The sequence below is a fragment of the Phacochoerus africanus genome, chromosome 8 (genome assembly GCF_016906955.1).
Source record: "Phacochoerus africanus isolate WHEZ1 chromosome 8, ROS_Pafr_v1, whole genome shotgun sequence".
NCBI classification, from domain to species: domain Eukaryota; kingdom Metazoa; phylum Chordata; class Mammalia; order Artiodactyla; family Suidae; genus Phacochoerus; species Phacochoerus africanus.
In genome coordinates this window covers 74615326-74633819 of record NC_062551.1, presented here as the reverse complement: position 1 = coordinate 74633819, position 18494 = coordinate 74615326, and the positions used below count along the sequence as shown (strand labels likewise).

At 53.0% G+C, this 18494-nt stretch overlaps 1 protein-coding gene across 3 annotated transcripts in view; it reads right to left on the bottom strand.

The window, feature by feature from the left end:
* The window catches only part of FBLIM1 (filamin binding LIM protein 1), a 31013-nt gene extending 15767 nt beyond the window's left edge, over nucleotides 1-15246 (bottom strand). The window contains exons 1-3 of one of the 3 annotated variants that reach the window (XM_047792047.1): nucleotides 15141-15246; nucleotides 8499-8554; nucleotides 7900-8169 (exon numbers count right to left, since the gene is read on the bottom strand). In XM_047792047.1, coding sequence (XP_047648003.1) covers nucleotides 7900-8149 — 250 coding nt within the window. In that variant the 5' untranslated portion in view covers nucleotides 8150-8169; nucleotides 8499-8554; nucleotides 15141-15246. Of the gene's footprint in view, nucleotides 1-7899; nucleotides 8170-8498; nucleotides 8653-12943; nucleotides 13024-15140 lie in introns of those variants that run through there. The other 2 variants (XM_047792046.1, XM_047792048.1) reach the window with 2 other exon arrangements.
* Between the last annotated feature and the right edge of the window lie 3248 nt (nucleotides 15247-18494).

Here is an 18494-nt window from a genome sequence, read left to right as displayed (position 1 = left end):
CGGGCTCAGAGAACAGTGGCTGCCAAAGCCCCCCAGAACAGCCCTCCCCTACCTGGGTGCTAGAGGACCTGAAATCCCCACTAGATGGGCCCCATTCATTTATTTACTTATTTTTGTTTTATTGCCCCACCCGTGGCGTATGGAAATTTCCGAGCCAGGGATCAAATCTGAGGAGTTCCCGTCATGGTGCAGTGGTTAACGAATCCAACTAGGAACCATGAGGTTGCGGGATCGATCCCTGCCCTTGCTCAGTGGGTTGGTGATCCAGCGTTGTCATGAGCTGTGGTGTAGGTTGCAGACACAGCTCAGATCCCGCGTTGCTGTGGCTCTGGCATTGGCTGGCGGCTACAGCTCCAATTCGACCCCTAACCTGGGAACCTCCACATGCCGCGGAAGCAGCCCAAGAAGTGGCAAAAAGACAAAAAACACAACTTCTTGGCCTGCCACAGAGCTACAGAATCAGAAACTCTGGGGCAGCAGCCAGTCATGGGGAGCTTAAGAAGCCCTCCAAGGGATTCCCATTGTGGCGCAGCAGAAACGATGCATGTTTGATCTCTGGCCTTGCTCAGTGGGTCTAGGATCTGGCTGTGAGCTGTGGTGTAGGTCACAGATGCATCTTGGGTCCCATGTTGCTGACTGTGGCGTAGGTTGGCAGCTACAGCTCCTATTCAACCCCTAGCCTGGAAACTTCCATATGCTGCGGGAGTGTGGCCCTAAAAAAAAAAGGGAGGAAAAAAAAGAAGCCCTCCAAGTGAGGCTGATGCCACTCAAGAGTGAGAACCACCACCTATTAAAGGATTCAGGTAATGATTATCAGGTGTTGAAAGCATCAGGTGGAAAGTTGATGGCCCATTTCCCAGAGGAGTGGTCCAGCTATCACCACCTGACTCCACTGATTAACGTCCACAGACGTCATGTACGCTCTGACTCATTGTCAGGTATAGGAAGGGATGGGCACCATTGATAAAATGTTCTTATCAAAAAAAAAAAAACTCCTAAAACATAAACAAAACTCCAACTCTAAATAATCGAGTCCTCTCTTTTTTTTTTTTTTTTTTTCATGTTTTGGCTGTATTTGCAACATATGGAAGTTCCCCGCCAGGGGACTGAATCTGAGCCTCGGCTCCGCAGTATGCCACCGCTGCAGCAATGCCAGATCCTTTAACCCCCTGCACCAGGCCGGGGATAAAACCCACAGCTCTGCAGTGGCCTGAGACACTTCGGTCTGATTCTTTTTTTCTTTTTGTGCCGGGTTTTTTTTTTTGTCTTTTTGTATTTTTGCCTTTTCTAGGGCCACTCCCGTAGCATATGGAGGTTACCAGGCTAGGGGTTCAATCAGAGCTGTAGCCATTGGCCTACACCAGAGCCACAGCAACACGGGATCTGAGCTGCGTCTGCAACCTACACCACAGCTCACGGCAACACCGGATCCTTAACCCACTGAGCAAGGCCAGGGATCAAACCCCGCAACCTCATGGTTCCTAGTTGGATTCGTTAACCACCGTGCCACGACGGGAACTCCCTCTTTTTGTGCTTTTATGGCCACACCTGCGGCATATGGAAGGAAATTCCCAGGCTAGGGGTTGAATCAGAGCTGCAGCTCTTGGTCTACACCACAGCCACAGCCACATGGGATCTGAGCCGCATCTGCAACCTACACCACAGCTCATGGCAACACTGGATCCACTGAGCGAGGCCAGGGATTGAACCCGAGTCCTCATGGATACTAGTCAACTTTGTTACTGCTGTGCCACGACAGGAACTTCTGCAGTCAGATTCTTAACCCACAGCGGGAATTCCTCAATAATCAGGTCTTTAGGGTTAACTCCATTTGTGATAAATGTGGAAAACAGAGGGGAAAGTTGGAGGAGACCACAGGGATGCAAAGGGACAAATTAGCTGGAGGTCCCTGGAGGCTCAGCAGGTTAAGGACCTCTCGTTGTCATTGCTGTGGCTTGGATTTGATTCTTGGCCTAGGACACCCCACCCCCAAGTCACAGGGGTGCCAAAGAAAATAAAGGTGGGGAGACAAAGCAGTACATGGGACACTCTACAGAAATGGTACCCTGTTTCTACAAGTTACCAGCACAGGAGAGACCAAGAGAGGGGACTTCCCTGGAATTGAGAGGCTTAGGAGAAAAACAACGCACATAATGTACAGATCTGAGCTGTCCAGAACAGAAGCCACCAGCCATGTGTGGCTATGGAGATGTGCTAGAAAACTCTTTACTAAAAAAAAGGAAAATATCACATTAATACTATTGATGAGACATGCTGAAATGATAATAAATTTATATGTTGGGTTGCATAATAGGTAATTATTAAAAGTAATATCATTTACCTCTTTTTCATTTTTCCAATGTGCATATTAGAAAACCTTTACTTACGAGGCTCGCATTTGTGACTCACGTGATATTTTTATTGGCCAGCACTGGTATGGACCTTATTTGGATTCTGAGTGAAAGGATTAGTTATCTCATTTAATTCTCATTTGGTAGGTGAGGAGAAATTGTCCACGGAATGGTATAGCACAAAAGAAAGCCAAGACTGTCCATTTTACTACAATCCAATAGTTAAAAGGCACAGTTATGACAATTCAGGGAAAATTAATTATGGACAGGCTATTAGATAATCATAAGGCACTCCTGTTGATTCTGTTACGCACTGTCTAGCAGCAGGGTTATGTAAGGAAATGGCTTTTTTTTTGTCTTTTCAGGGCTGCACCCACAGCATGTGGAGGTTCCCAGGCTAGGGGTCCAATTGGAGCCACAGCTGCTGGCCTATACCACAGCCACAGCAACGCAGGATCCGAGCCATGTCTGCGACCTACATCACAGCTCACAGCAATGACGGATCCTTAAGCCACTGAGGCAGGCCAGGGATTGAACCCGCAACCTCATGGTTCCTAGCCGGATTCGTTTCCGCTGTGAAAATGGCCATATTTAGAGATGCATCCTGAAGAATGTGGGGCTGAAGTGGCTGGATTACTGGCATTTCCTTTAAAAGACTTCACAAAAGAAAAAGGAATAGATGAGTCAACTGTGGCCAAATCATAGTTGAAACTGGATGTGGGGCATATAGGGCTCATGGTCGTGTTTTCCCTACTTCTGTGTATGTTTAAAAGTTTCATTAAACAGGAGTTCCCCTTGTGGTAATGAACCCGACTAGTATCCATGAGGACTCAGGTTTGACCCCTGGCCCCGCTCAGTGGGTTAAGGACCCGTTGATGCCGTGTGCTGCAGTGTGCGTGGCAGATGCAGCTTGGATCTGGCATTACCGTAGGCTGGAAGCTGCAGCTCCGATTTGACTCCTAGCCTGGGAACTTTCATATACCTCAGGAGTGGCCCTGAAAATTAAAAAAATAATAATAAAATTTAAAAAGTTTCATGAAACAACACAACAAGCGTTCCCTGGTGGCCTAGTGAGTTAGGGATAACGGCATCGTCAGTATCCATAGGTTTGGGCTTGGGTTTGATCCCTGGCCTGGGAACTTGTACATGCCACATGCATGGCCAAAAAAAACAACCACCACCTCAAAGCATGTGCGCACACACGCGCATACACACACACACACACAGAAGGAGCGGCACTGAGGGGGTGGCCCTCAGGTGCTCCCAGCAGGAAGGGGGAGGTGGGGTGCGGGATCACCCAGCTCCTGCCTTTGCCCCCCTTCCTCCTCTACCCAGGAACACTCACTACTGTGTAACCCCCACACCTCCAGGCTGCCCCCACAAGGGGCTGCCCAGCTCCCCAAAAGGCAGCTGGGGGTCATGGGAGAAGCTGGATTGCAAGGCTATGGATACTACCACACAGGGTGAGCGCTATTAATAGGAGGAAGGCTCAGAGGCACCGTGCCCACCTCCTGTCATGGGGCACAAGGCAGGCCAGGCTCCAGCGAGGTCAGACTGCCCTAGACACCCAGGAAAGGCAGATGAAAAGTCTCGAGGCCCTGCCTCCTGAAGACCTGGGCTCTGGTCCCATTCCCTGCATGTTTACAGGGGCGCCTCTCTGGGTTCAGGTTTCCCACGGGTTTTACAAAAATAACCCAAGGGCTGTACGGATGGGGAGCTTGTTCTAACCTGTGAGTCTGCTCCAGAATCATCGGGGGGCTTGTCCAAATAGTTTGGGGTAAGCTCAGGGAACGAACATTTTTGTAATTATATTTGGAGGAGTTCCCGCAGTGGTGCAGTGGGTTAAGGATGGGGTGTTGTCTCTGCAGGTTTGATTCCCAGCCCAGCGCAATGGGCTAAGGATCCGGCATTGCTGCAGCTGTGGCTCAGATCTGATTCCTGGTCCTGGAACATCAGTATGTTGTGGGTGCAGCCAAAAAAGAAAAGGAAAGGAAAAGAAAGGAGAGGAGAGGGGAGGGGAGGAGAGGAAATTACATTTTGAATTTACACTAGCATTTACCTTGTCCGGGTGAACGCTGCAGGTTCAAAGGCCACACTTTGAGAATGACTATTCTCTGCAAGACTCACCTGCTTTAGACGGAACAATAGTTCTCAAAGTGTGGTCCCTAGACCAGAGCATTAGCATTATCTGGAAACATGTAAAGAATGCAAATTCTGGAGTTCCCGTCATGGCTCAGTGGCTAATGTGACTAAGATTCATAAGGACTCGGGTTCGATCCCTGGCCTTGCTCAGTGGGTTAAGGATCCAGCATCGCCATGGTGTGGATCGAAGACACGACTCGGATCGGGCGTTGTTGTGCCTATGACGTAGGCTGGCAGCTATAGCTATAACCCCTAGCCTGGGAACCTCCACAGGCCAGAAGTGTGGCCCTAAAAAGACAAAAGACAAAAAAAAAAAAAAAAAAAGAATGCAAATTCTGGAGCCCCGTCGCAGACATGCTGAATCAGGGCCACTCAGGGTGGGGCCAAGCCTGCTGTGTTAGAACAAGCCCCCGGGGGCTGCTGATGCTGCAAAAGTGTGAGAATCTGCTTTACGTATGCTGATTGAGTCAGGAACCAGGTCATGGACAGACAGCAGGAGCACTGAGGCCTCTCCCAGGAGCTGCCTGAGGTTCTAGACATCTGGCTGTGAAGGATGGGCAGGTAGCAGCCAAGTCAGGAATTCAAGTGAGAGAGAGACACACAGGGCAGGCGAGCAGGGAGGGCCCAGTAGAAGGAGGATGATGGGGTTCAAGTGGCCAGCATTCGGGGCAGCGGCCTTTTAAAGAGAAGCCAAGGAGTTCCCAGGTGGCCTAACAATTAGGAATTCAGCGTTGTCACTGCTCTGGCTGGGGTACTGCTGTGGCACAGGTTCCATCCCTGGCCTGGGAACTTCCCCACAGCATGGGCATGGCCAAAAAAATAAAAAACATTTCAAAAAAAATAGTGAGTGAGGAGTTCCCGTTGTGGCGCAGTGGTTAACGAATCGACTAGCAACGATGAGGTTGCGGGTTCGTTCCCTGGCCTTGCTCATTGGGTTAAGGATCTGGCGTTGCTGTGAGCCATGGTGTAGGTCGCAAACACAGCTCAGATCCAGCGTTGCTGTGGCTGTGGTGTAGGCCAGCAGCTACAGCTCCGATTAGACCCCTAGCCTGGGAACCTCCCTATGCCGCAAGAGTGGCCCAAGAAATGGCAAAAAGAGAAAAAAAAAAAAAGTAGTGAGAGAGAGAGGGAAGCCAAGAAAAAAACTGATGCCTGAAAGAAGAGAGAGGTGGTGTGGCTGTGTCTAGCGGGGAGAGGGGAGGACTGAGGGAAGGGTGGGGACTTCTGCCTGGATGAAAGGGCTACAGAAATGCTGGTGGATTCCCGAGGGGACAGCACTCCACGAGGCGTCAGATGACAGCCTTCATAGAGCTCACTTTAAGCAGAGAGCAGGGCCCCAGGGCCTGCCTTTGTGTTCTGTGGTCAGACTAGACTCATGACCGCTGCTTACCTAGAAATTATCTCATTCCAGCAAGACTGAACCCCAAGATTCCCTGTGCTCTGCGTGTTTGCCAAATTGGCCAGCTTAAACGGCTCACCCGCCACTGTTAGGTCACCGCTTCCCGAGAAAAGTCTGGTTTGGTATCAGTGCTCCCCACACCCCGCCCACAGCACTTGGAAGTTCCCTGGCTAGGGATCAAACCTGCACCACAGCAGTGACAACACTAGGTCCTTAACCCACTGACCCACCAGGGAACTCGTTTGGTGTTGCTACCACACTCCCAGGATCTTCTGTCTATAATCCTAATTACCCATGAAAATGACCTGGAAAGTTTGGCATTTTGGCATCTGAACTATATTTCCTAGGCTCCCTCTCCTACCCAGAAGGGACATCATTTTGTTTCTCATTGGATCACATGTCCTGATGTGTGAATTTTTACTTTATTTGTATTTATTTATCTATTTCTGGATGCCCCTGTGATGGGGGAAGTTTCAGGGCCAGGAATTGAACCCATACTATATCCGCCACTGGGGCCACAATAGTGGCAATGCTGCATCCTTAACCTGCTGAGCCACCAGGGAACTCGCTGGTGTATGAATTTTGGTTATTGTGGTCCTGGTTCTCCTATATGGAGAAACAGCTGGAGAAGGCTGTTCTCCGTACATGTGGTTAGGACGAAAAGATCACTTTAGCAGGTTGCATCCTAATGAAAAAGCATGTTACATGAATACCCATGTACTCTCACATGTCTATATGTGGTCCCTTTTTCCATTTCTGGCTTCCTGAAACTGGCATCTCCTTTTGGTATCCAGGTTGTTTCCATGGTAATGGATGCACCAGGCTGCCCTAGCCTCGCTCTAGGACAGCAAGACAACTAACTAGGCACCTGAGGACTCCAGGGGGTTCACCTGCTGTCCTGGGCTGCCCCCCCCAATACTGTCTCAATGTCTCCTTGTTCTAGGCGGGGAGCCATCCCACTGCAGCAGGCCCCTTGGCTGTCATCCTTTCTTGTTTCCACCCAACCCAACAGCTGAGACTTCATATGATATACAGGACCAAATTTCCATCTTCCAGGAAACTGAGGCCCTGCAGGAGTAAAGATCTCAGCTAAGATGACAAAGCAAGGGAAAGGCAAAGACCAAGAGAGAACAAAAGCACCTTTCAGGTCCTTTAGCTAGCCAATTTCATTCCTGCCTCAGGGCCTTTGCACTTACTGTGCCCACGCCCTTCTAGCTCCATTCCAGCATTTGGGTATTTTTTTATCTTTTCTTTTTTCTTTTTTGGGCTGCACCTGAGGCATGTGGAAGTTTCCATGCTAGGGGTCAAATCGGAGCTACAGCTGCTGGCCTACGCCACAGCCATAGCAATGCATGATCTGAGCTGCTTCTGTGACCTATGCCACAGCTCACAGCAATGCCGGATCCTTAACCCACTGAGCAAGGCCAGGGATCGAACCCGCAACCTCACGGATACTAATTGGATTTGTTTCCACTGCGCCATGACGGGAATTCCCGGTCATTCAGGTCTTAGCTGAGATGTTACCTCCTTGGGGAAGCCATCCTGATCTGTGTTTTATTCCTGTATAGTATTCGTGTCTTCCTGACACTGTATTTTATGTTTTTATTATTTCTGTTTCCCCTGCTAGGATGTAAATTTCATGCAGGCTGAAAACCTCTCAAGTCCCTAGTGTCTGGCCCCGAAAAATAACAGTAGGCGTTTAGCACTTTCTATACGGCAGGCGCCCAGCTCAACACTTTATATATGTATTAACTCATCTAATGTTCACACGACCCTTTGAGGTGGATACTATCGTTATCTCTATTTTACAGATTAGGAAACTGAGGAACAGAGAGGTTAAGTGGCCTGCCAATGTCACACAGCCAAGAAGTGGCAAAGCCAGGATTCGAACCCAGGCAGGGGGGTTCCAGAGTCTGCCTGGGACGTAGCAGGTGTTCAGTGGATGATCTCAGAGCCTGCCCTTTTCTCCCCGCCTCAGTCTCCCTCCCAGGGCCCTCACCCTCTTACCTCCATTGGAGAGCTGAGGTGGAACGGCGGGCACCGGGGCTGAAGCTCTGCCAGGGGGTGCCCAGGAACGGAGCCTTCCTGCCGAGCCAGCCCCAGGTGCTTTCACGGGGGCAGGAGATTCCCGGGGACAGCCGGGCCGGGCTTCACAAGCTGCCCGCTTCACCTCCTCAACCACAGCCTCATCTCGACGTGGGGGTGCCAGGGTGATAAAGACAGAAGAGGCGACCCTCTTCTCAGGCTTTGAGGCCATTGCCTTGGCTCCTGGTGGGGCTGGGGACAGAGTGGGGCTCAGGCGTGGGCAGGGCTCAGGGCACAGGTGGGGGGAGGGGGGCGGCAACCCAGCCACAGAAGGGGCTCCAAATGTCGTGCGAGGTTGGGCAGGTGCCCACTAGGTACCACAGGGTGAGACCCTGCAGTTCTGAATGCCCCTCCCCCAACCTGCACACCCAGGGGAGCAGAGGGCAGCCCTGCCCTGCTCAGCTCACTAATGATTAATTTCCCTCCTCTAAGGAGCCTCAGGGAGGGGCGGCTCCTCCAGGTCCCCACACTTAGCGCCCGCTGACGGTCCCAGCAAAGGGCCGCGCCCCAAGTTAACTCACCTGGGATCCGGATTTTCCTAGGACAGCCCAAGCCCCTGGGGTTCAGGCCAGCTCCGCTGTTGGGGGAAAGCAGTGTGAACTGTCAGGACGTCAGGGCGGGACTCCACGAGGCAGAGGGGACGGACGGAACAACCAGAGCCACCGTTTACAAGACCTGTTTGGGGCCAGCACTGCCATAGCACTTTCTGCCCCTTAAATCCTCCCAGCGCTGCAGGGGGAGAGGCACTACTTCTACCCCATCTTACAGATGAGGAAACCCAGACAGAGGTGGAAGTCACTTGTTTGGGGTCATGCAGCAGCAGACCTGGGATCTGAACCCAGAGCCCAAGCTCGTGGCCCCTCGGCCCTGCTGCCCCCTCCCAGCCCAGCTCACAAACCAGCATCTTTTTCTCCACCATCAGCCTCCACATCCAATTAAATCTTGATTCTATGGCAAAAATCTCTCACTGTGCCATCCCTTCTCTGAAATTACGGCCCTGGTTCAGGCACAGGGGTGAAGGTGCCTCAATGATCTCCCATCCTGCCTCCGCAGAAACAGTGATCTTTCTGAAGCATAAATCTATTTCTCCTCTACTCAAAAGCCTTCCATGGCTCCCTATTACCCTCAAGGTAAAGTACAAATTCCTCTAGTCTCAATCATTTTTTTAAAATTCTTTTTATGGCTTTACCTGTGGTATACAGAAGTTCCCAGGCTAGGGGTTGAATTGGAGCTGCAGCTGCCAACCTACACCACAGCCACAGCAACACTGGATGCATCTGCAACCTACACTGCAGTTTGCAGCAACACCAGATCCTTAACCCACTGATTGAGGCCAGGGATCAAACCCCATCTTCATGGATACCAGTCAGGTTTTTTTGGCTTTTTAGGGCTGCACCTGTGACATGTGGAAGTTCCCAGGCTAGGGGTCAAATGTTGCCAGCCACAGCCACAGCCACAGCCACAGCAACGCAGGATAGAGGCCACATCTGCAACCATACCACAACTCACGGCAGGCCACTGAGCAGGGCCAGGGATTGAACCCATGTCCTCATGGATACTAGTCAGATTCGTTACCACTGAGCCACAATGGGAACTCCTTGCCCTTTTTCTGTCTTACTCTCCATCCAAGCCACCCTGACGCGGCCCCAGAGCCAAGCCCTTAGGTCCATGGGGAGGAGAGTAAATAGGGACCCAAAGAGTGAGGCTGGAGAAGAGGGGCTGGGTAGGTGGAGGGTGAGGGCCTTAGGGCTCTTAATGTAGACTCGAGGTCTGAGTGGTCACTCAAGAGTCTCCCTCCACCACCATCGTGGGCTCTCCCTGAGACTGATGGAGAATAATAATAACAACAACAACATACGCTCCTAAATTCCTCTTCAATTGGATTATGTTTGATAAAGACATGTAGCTCGTTCTGATAATAAAATATATGTTCTGAATAAGAAACCAGTATAAGGGAGCTCCCTCTGTGGCACAGTGGATTAAGGGTCCCTAGCAGCTGTGGCTAGGATTCAATCCCTGGCCCAGAAACCCACATGCTGTGGCTTCAGCTGAAAGAAAGAGAGAAAAAAAAGAAAGAAAGAAAGAAAGAGAAAGGAGGGAGGGAGGAAGGGAGGAAGAGAGAGAGAAAGAAACCAATATATGAATAAAGCTTTGAAATTTATTATAAAATACTCTTGTTTCTTGTTTTTTTTTTTTTTATTTTTTGCCTTTTCTAGGGCCACTCCCACAGCATATGGAGGTTCCCAGGCTAGGGGTCCAATTGGCCTATGCCAGAGCCACAGCAACACTGGATCCGAGCCTCGTCTTCGACCTACACACAGCTCACAGCAACGCCAGATCCTTAACCCACTGAGCAAGGCCAGGGATCGAACCTGCAACCTCCTGGTTCCTAGTCGGATTCGTTAACCACTGCACCACAACGACAGGAACTCCTGTTTCTTGTTTTGTAAGTGATGTTTGGAAGTACACGTGCTTCTGCTGTCATGTCTTTGATTTCATACTTTGTTACAAGTTTAAGAATCTATTTTGCAAACAATTTTCAAAGTGCGAGAAACAAGGGCACTCACTGATAAAGGGCTTGCTCTGTGCCAGGAACTGTGGCAAGGATTTTCCCAACCTCAAAAGTCACCTAATTCTCAACAGTTTGTTATGCCCCCACTTTAGAGACAGGCCATTTTATGCCCCCATTTTATAGACAGGCCACGTGAGGCCCCAAGCAAGAGGTTAAGTGGCTTTTCAAGGCCATCAATAGCAGACTTGGAATTCTTTTTTTTTGGGGGGGGGGGACTTTTAAAGTTTTTTTAGGGCAGCACCCGCGACATATGGAAGTTCCCAGGCTAAGGGGCGAATCAAAGCTGCAGCTGCGGGCTTACACCACAACCACAGCAATGCCAGATCCAAGCTGCATCTCGACCTACACCACAGCTTGTGGTAACACCAGTACCTTAACCCACTGAGCACGGGCAGGAATCGAACTCTCATCCTCATGGATACTAGTGGGGTTCTTAACCTGCTGAGCCACAATGGGAACTCCCAGACTTGGAATTCTAATAGAGCCCTATTCATCCTGGTAATTCAGGGCATATCCTTGGGCCTGAGAGAACACACTTTTTCTCCCCTGGATGGCTCAGGGCAGGTTGGGGGGCAAAATTCCCAGGCCTGTTCTTACTCCCAGGAGGTCCCAATCCAGACCGGTTATCGTCAGGTCAGCACATTCTGGGCTCACCCCCAGAGACCGCTGGGCTCGCCCTCCCTGACTCCCTCCCAACCAGTCCTGAACCCCTCTCCACCCCAGCCCATCCCTCCTGGAAATTGGATCTGCTGGTTTCTCAGAAAATGTCCCAGGCAGACGTCCTAGCCCTGAGGCCAGATGTTCGCAGCTGGGCAGCACCCTCCCCCCATCTCTCCCCAGCGGTTCCAGCAGGGACTTCAGGCCCCAGGGGAAGGGGCCAAGCCGGGGATTTTCAAAGCCCTGTCAGTCAGACTCGGGCAGCAAAGGGAGCCTCGGCCTCCTTCGGGTCCCAGTGCCCCCTGGGTCACCCTAGAGCGGGATGTGTGTGAAAGCTCCCCGTGGGGCAGCCTCCCAGTCAGCCCAGGCCCGGGGACCCTCGGCCCCCACCCTTCCTCCCCCAGAGGGCGAATCTGAGATCCAGTCTGGAAAGCAGAGAAAGTGGAAACAAAGGGAAGGAAAGTCATTTCCTGTCAAGAGGAAGGAAGGAGGCTGAAATTCAGCCTCCCACCCAGCCTGGCTTTAGGCGGCAGCCCGGGACAGGGGGCGGGGGCTGGCTTAGTGTGAGGGCCTCCAGGGGTTGGGGTAGTGCCGCCCCCCCCCCCAACTGTCCCCTGTCCTATTCCTTCTAACCCTCTCCAAAACCCTCTGGAACCACTTCTAAACTGTGTTCTTTAATTCTCGGAGAGAACAATCTACACTTGGTTGGGAATTAAACTTCGCTGGAGGTGAGAGTGAGATCCACCCCCCTCACAGAGGACCTTGCAGCTGGGACAGGAGGTCTCTCTCCCTTTCTCCTATCCCATGGAAGCGGAGGAGGCACACAGAGCTAAATTCACCAGGGGACCCACCTCTTTCCTGCTGGGCGACCCTGGGCAGGTCACTGAACCTCTCTGGGCCTCAGTTTTTTCCTAAAGAGAGAATACTGAGGTCTTTCCAGAAGGGCGGCTGAGAGGATAAAAGGAGAGGGGGTGCTCAGATCTTAGCACGGGGTAGGTGCCAAGAGAAAGCCAGCTGGTTATTCAGCCTCTGATAGGGAAGAGCCCCTGCGGGGCGCCGCGGGGGGTTGGGTGGGCTGCGGGGACCGGGATTTAGCTTCCATCCTTATGAACAGCAGGAGTCTGGGCGCTGCCCAGCCTCTTCCTGGGGTCCTCAGATCTGGGCTGGAGAGGACCCCGGCCAGGATGCCCAGGCACACACCTTGGGGATCACCCAGTCTCACCCCTTCCCAGCCCCAGAAAGGATCTGAGGCCCAGAGAGGGGCCGCCCTGTGGCGCCTCCTTCCCCTCGCCCGACTTTGGCTGGGTAAAGGGGCCGTGAGCTCCCTGGAGCTCCAGAACCCGACGCCCTCCCGCAAGCAGCCAGGCGGGACCGCTGGCCGGGTCACTGCAGGGCGCCGCTGAGACTTTAATTCGATCCATGTGCGGGACGCTGTCCTCTTTGTGCGGGAGCTTCCGCCCTGCCCATCCCTTCTCTCCGCGTCCTGCTCCTGGCCAGGGACACAGCCCTCCCCCCCGAACCTGCCCTCCTCCCACTCGGGGGACAGAGACCGAGGGACCGAGACAGAAGGGCAGCACCCCCGCCCGCGTGTCCCACGGGCCCCCTCTAGGAGCGCGGGGGCTGGGGTCCGTGTTGGGGGCCAGGGTGGTCGCCGGCCGAGGGCTGCCCGTCTGTCACTGTGAGTAGCCGGGGCGGGGACGAAAGGACAGGACCCCCACCGTACCCCCGCCCGCTTACCTGGGCTGCCCGCGCCACCAGCGGCTCCGCTCGGTCACTGGATCGAGCAGATCCCGGAGCCGCGCATTGCCTCCCGCCCCCTCCGCCCTCCCCGCCCCCTCGGCTCCCTCCGCCCCGCCGCCCCAGCCGCTTTACCATAAAAGGTGAAGCTGGGGGGAGGGGGCCCGGGACTCCCGCCGGGCGGAAATGGCCCCTACCTGCCCCCCCCCACCTGCCCGGCCGCGCCCCGCGCCGCCCCCTCCCCGCAGCCTTTGTTCCCAGGACCATTCCTCGCCTCCCCTTGGTCCAGGGCTGGAGGGTGGGAGGCCTCCTCCACTGCCCCCCCACCCCCGTGTCCTTTGTGCACCCAGAGTGGTCCTTCCCCGGCCCCTCCCCTCAGTCACCTTGTTTGGTGGCTCCACTAGTTTGGCCTGGGATCTCCCAGGGTCTTAAGAGTCAGGTGGATCTGGATTCCAAGGCCATTCATTAATCACGTGACCCTAGGCAGTCACTCCACTTTCCTGAGCCTCAGTTTCTTCGCCTCTAAAATGGGTGTAATGACCTGTCTGGACTCTTAAGCCCTCTGCAGGTGGTCTTAGGGGTCTGGGGGCACAGGCTCCTCCAGGAGGCCTGGTAGGCAGGCCCCCCGCTGGCAATCAGGTCCCCTGGTTTGGCACCCTGGGCCCTGTCTCTGACCCTCTCCTGCCTTCTGCCTCCTGTACTGCCAACCCCCAAATGTGGAACTGAGATGGAAAGGGAGAAGCCAAGCCTGGGCTCTGGGGCAGGAGATGGAGCCTGGATGGGCCGCCCCGGTCCCTAGAGACCCAGGGAACATTGCTGGGAAAAGGAATCTGGGTCTGATTCAGAGGCAAACAGATTGTTCTTTTGATTAAAGCCACAGCGGCTGAGGCCAGAGGAGCACTGGACCCGGCGCCATCTGGGGGGAGGCCAAGCAGGGTCTGGCTCTCCTCTGTGGGCCCAAAGCTACAGTCATGCTGACCAGGATGGCTCTGGGGCTGCTCTTGTGGGGCTCACACCGTGGGGGTTGTGAGTTTGGGGCGGGGGCTGGACGTCATGTCCCATGCTCTCCTCTTCCTGCTTCCCTCTATTCCTCACTCACATTTTTTCACCTCTCTCGTCCCCCCTGTCATCCTTCAGAGCCACTCTACAGTAACAACAGCGATAACAGTAGCTGCTGTTCATAGGGGCTTCCCAACTGCCAGTGCTTGGCCTATAGACCTTTCCATTTAATTCCCAGGAGAGGAGTTCCCGGGTGGCTTAGGGGGTTAAGGATCTGGCATTGTGTCTGCTGTGGCCCTGGTTACGGTTCGATCCCTGGCCCGAGGAATTTCTGCATGTCATGGGCATAGCAAAACAAACAAACAAACAAAAAAACAAAACAAAAATAAACAAAAACAAAACAAAAACCTAGGAGATTTGGGATGGAAATGCTGTAAAATTGGGTTATGATGATCGTCATACGACTATGAATGTAATAAAATTCATTGAGTTAAAAACGAAAAAAAAAAAAAAAAATCCCCAGGAGAGCCCCGCGGGAGAGGGCTAATTATTCTTTCTTCACAGGTGAGGAACCAAGGCCCAGAGAAGCTCATGGCCACATAAGAGGCAAGTGGCCGAGCTGGATTCAAACCTGGACCAGCAGGTGCCCCGAGCACACACACGGCCCTCTGGGTCCCTGGGGCTGGTGTGACTGCCACCCTTCACAATTCAAAGAGAAGTGACTTGCTCATTGGGCAGAGGGAGGCTCGCCCTCTGGACTGCAGGAGCCCCTGGCCAGCCTCATGCCCCGGCTTGTCAAGGAGCCTCCCACTGCTGTGGCAACATCGCTTGGAGCAAGACTCCCTATACCTCCCCCTGGGGAACTGAACACCAGAGATGGGAAGGACTTTAAGGAAGAAGGTGTGATCCAGGAGTTTTCAGACACTTTTGGCCATAGAACCCCCTTTTCAAGTGCGTTATGACTCAGAAGCTTATTTCATAAAACAAATAAAAATGGAGCTGCCCTCTCTCACCTCCTTGACTTCCCCTGAGCCACCTAGGTGGAACAATGAGGTACCGAAGGGTTGATGTGGGGCCTTGTCCAAGGTCACGCTGACTCCAGCTAGGACCCAGGCCTCCCCACACCTGCTTTGTGCTAAGACCGGCTGGGAAGGCCGAAGGTCCAGGGGGTATGTGGGGTCCAGCTGCCATCACTTACCAGCAGTTCAGTACATCTGGGTGGCTTGTCCCACCTCTGCCACTGGTCCCAGGTGGAGAGGAACGGCCTGGACAAGGGACTCCCACGCCAACACGGTGTCAGTGTCACCTCTGCAGGTGCCAGGCTTCCTGCAATGGAAACCCAGGAAGTGCACTCAATGAGAACCCACACCCTTTGTCTGCCAGCTCAGAGGCCCTGCTCCCTCCTCCTGTCCTGCCAGCCTTGAGCAGCCGTTCTCCCAGCCACTGGGCAAGGGGGCGCTATCTTCTAACAGTGTCATGGCAGTTGAGACCCTGGGTGATGGGGAAAGGGCAGGAGAGAGGCCTGGGGTGGGGGGGGGTGCCAAGGTCCAGGGCAGTGGGGACTTTGGTTGCTGTCCAGGCTGCTGGGGAACACAGACCTACTGCCTGCAGAGGAATCAGGCGCCTACTGTGTGCTCAGCTCAGGTAAGGACCGGAATCAGCTCAGACCTTGACCCCATGTGGGAGAGTGACGCATAGCAAAAATTAATATAATAATTACCAACCTGTGCTATAAAGGAAGGAGCAAGGGGCTAAGACAGAATAAAGAGTGTGGGTGGGGGTAGGGCAGGTCTCTTGGCGGGGGCGGGGAGCCAGCCATGAGAGGAACAGAGAACATTCTAGGGAGAGGGAGGCAGTAGGGAAAACATGGACTTTGTGGTCAGACTGAGGCTTAACTCCCGGCTCTCAGGTGCTGGTGTGACCTGGGACAGGTCCCTTCCCTCTCTGAGGCTGTCTCCTCACCTGTTACATACAGCAGCTGACCTGGATGCCTAGGGAGGAGAATGCTTCCCTTGCAGAACTTCTGGGAACAGAAACCCCGAAAAGGTACTGCAGGGCCCCCGCCCACCCCCAGTGGTAGCGCTGGCTGTTCCCACATCACTTTCACCTGGCTTCCAGAACTCTCACACTTTGCTCTGCAGTTACATCCTAGAAAAGCGACAAGCCTGGGGAGAGTGGCATGGAGGTGTCCTCCCCTCTGGAGCCCTGTGATTCGCCCCTGAGGCTCCCTGAGCTGCCCACCAGGGAGCTGGAGACACCTGTGGGTGTCCAAGGGATGAGAGCACCTGTGGGTTCACTGCCATTCCCTTGACAGGCTCCATGTGGGCCCGGTCAGAGCAGAGCTGTCAGGCCCAGCCCCAGGGGCCAGGTGTGCAGGTGCACAAAATTATACATCTGGGTTGGGTTGAGGGGGGTCTACTTCTTAGCAAAGAGCCTCAGAACTGCCCCCAACCCCAGGCCTCCCAGTCCTAGTTCTGTTCCTGCCCCTCCCTCCTTCTTCTGCTCTGTTTGCTCAGAGTTAGGTCAGTTCAATACTCGTTTCCTGAGGACCTACTGTGTGTCGGGCCCTGTGCCAGGGGCTGGACAGGGAGGCAGCAGTGCAGAGAAGTGGGGGCTCCCACACAGGGTAGCAGGGGAAGGGAGGGCAAGCACAGATATGAGTAGCATCAGTATCTGCGAGTGATTCCAGCTCTGTCACTTGCCAGCCTGTTGACCTTGCGCCAGTCACGTCTCTCTGAGCCTCAACTGCCTCCTGTAACCTGGGGGCAGCAGTATCTCCCTGTGGCTTCATTGTGAGGATTTGTTGGGAAGAACGTGGGAAAATATGCCTGGTGCTTAGTAAGGGTTCAAGTGAGGTCCTTTCCTCCTCCCAGCATATAGAAGACAGAGGTTTGGGAATATTATAGGGAGGCTGACAAAGTGTTGAACGGAAGGGAGACTTAGTTCTGCTGGAGAATCTAAGGACATCATGGTTCCTATCAGCAATCGTCGTTTTCTCGGATTCTGGTAACAGCAGCCGATTTCTGTTTGGAAAACCTTACCGCCCCCACTCCCACCCCTCGCCTGCCACTTAGTGCTTGGCTGGAACTATGTAGAAAGAGGCAATATTTTTCCAGGCTGGCAGGATGCAAGCTTGGCATCATATATGCCAACACTTGGACCAAGACAGAAGACAGCAAAGCAAAGGATGAAGGAGAGATAATTGATGTCATCACTTAAGCTGCTAGATCCAACCATGCCTGAAGTCTTCCCTCCGGCTCTCTGGAATCAATGTATTCTCTTTTTTTCTTGCTTTCTCTTCAACCAGTTAAAACTATTTTTGTTGCTTAGAGTCATGAAGAATACTGGTGAGACTTCAGGGGTCTGGCACCTCTTCCTTCTGGCAAACTTTTCAACCACTGTCACCACTTTTGAAAATCCTGCCCTGATTCCTCCAGGTTTCAGGAGTCATGGTAATCTTAGGGATTCATCCGAAGGCTGCTATCTTTACCCACCAGACTGGGGGCAGGGCTATGTCTCGTTACTCTCCATGTCTCCAGCACACAGCGCAGTGCTTGGCACATAGTAGGGTCTCAGTAATTCCAATAAAATGCACGAGTAGAAGTAAGGGTCTTAAGAAGCTACATTATGGAGTTCTCATCATGGCTCAGTGGTTAACGAATCTGACTAGGAACCATGAGGTTGCAGGTTCGATCCCTGGCCTTGCTCGGTGGGTTAAGGATCCGGAGTTGCCTTGAGCTGTGGTGTAGGTCACAAATGCGGCTCGGATCTGGAGTGGCTGTGGCTCTGGTGTCAGTCGGTGGCTATAGCTCCGATTAGACTCCTAGCCTAGGAACCTACATATGCTGCGGGAGCGGCCCCAGAAAAGGCAAGAAGACAAAAAAAGAAGAAGAAGAAGAAGAAGAAGAAGCAAATCACGTGAGAAGCAGTAAAGGGTAGTGAGCAGTTAAGAGCTTGGGCTTTGGATCAAACCCACTTGAATTTGGATCTCGTCTCCACCACTCATTAGCTCTGTAACCTTAAGTAAGTCAATTTCTCTGGACCTTGATTTTTCTCCTGGGAAGAGAGAAAAAAGAATAATCAGCTCCTCACAAGTTTGCCCTGAAGGCTGGGGGGAAATAATGCAAGAAAAATGCGTAGCCCAGAATTATAATTCCTCATTTGCAAATAAGAAGCAAATGTGCATCCTTTCTCTACCTGGAGTGCAGTCTGGTGGACAAGATGGGGGAGGCAGGGGGGGAGTTCCTGTTGTAGCTCGGTGGTAACAAATCCGACTAGTATCCATAAGGATGCAGGTTCGATCCCTGGCCTTGCTCAGTGGGTTAAGGATCCAGCGTTGGGTTAAGGATCCAGCGTTAAGGATCCAGCGTTGCCGCGAGCTGTTGTGTAGGTTGTAGATTTGGCTCGGATCTGGCATTGCTGTGATGGTGCTGTAGGCTGGCAGCTATAGTTCCAATTTGACCCCTAGCCTGGGAAGTTCCACGGGCCATGGTGCAGCCCTAAAAAAGACAAAAAGGGAAAAGGTGGGGGGGGAGAGGCAGGGACCTCTTCG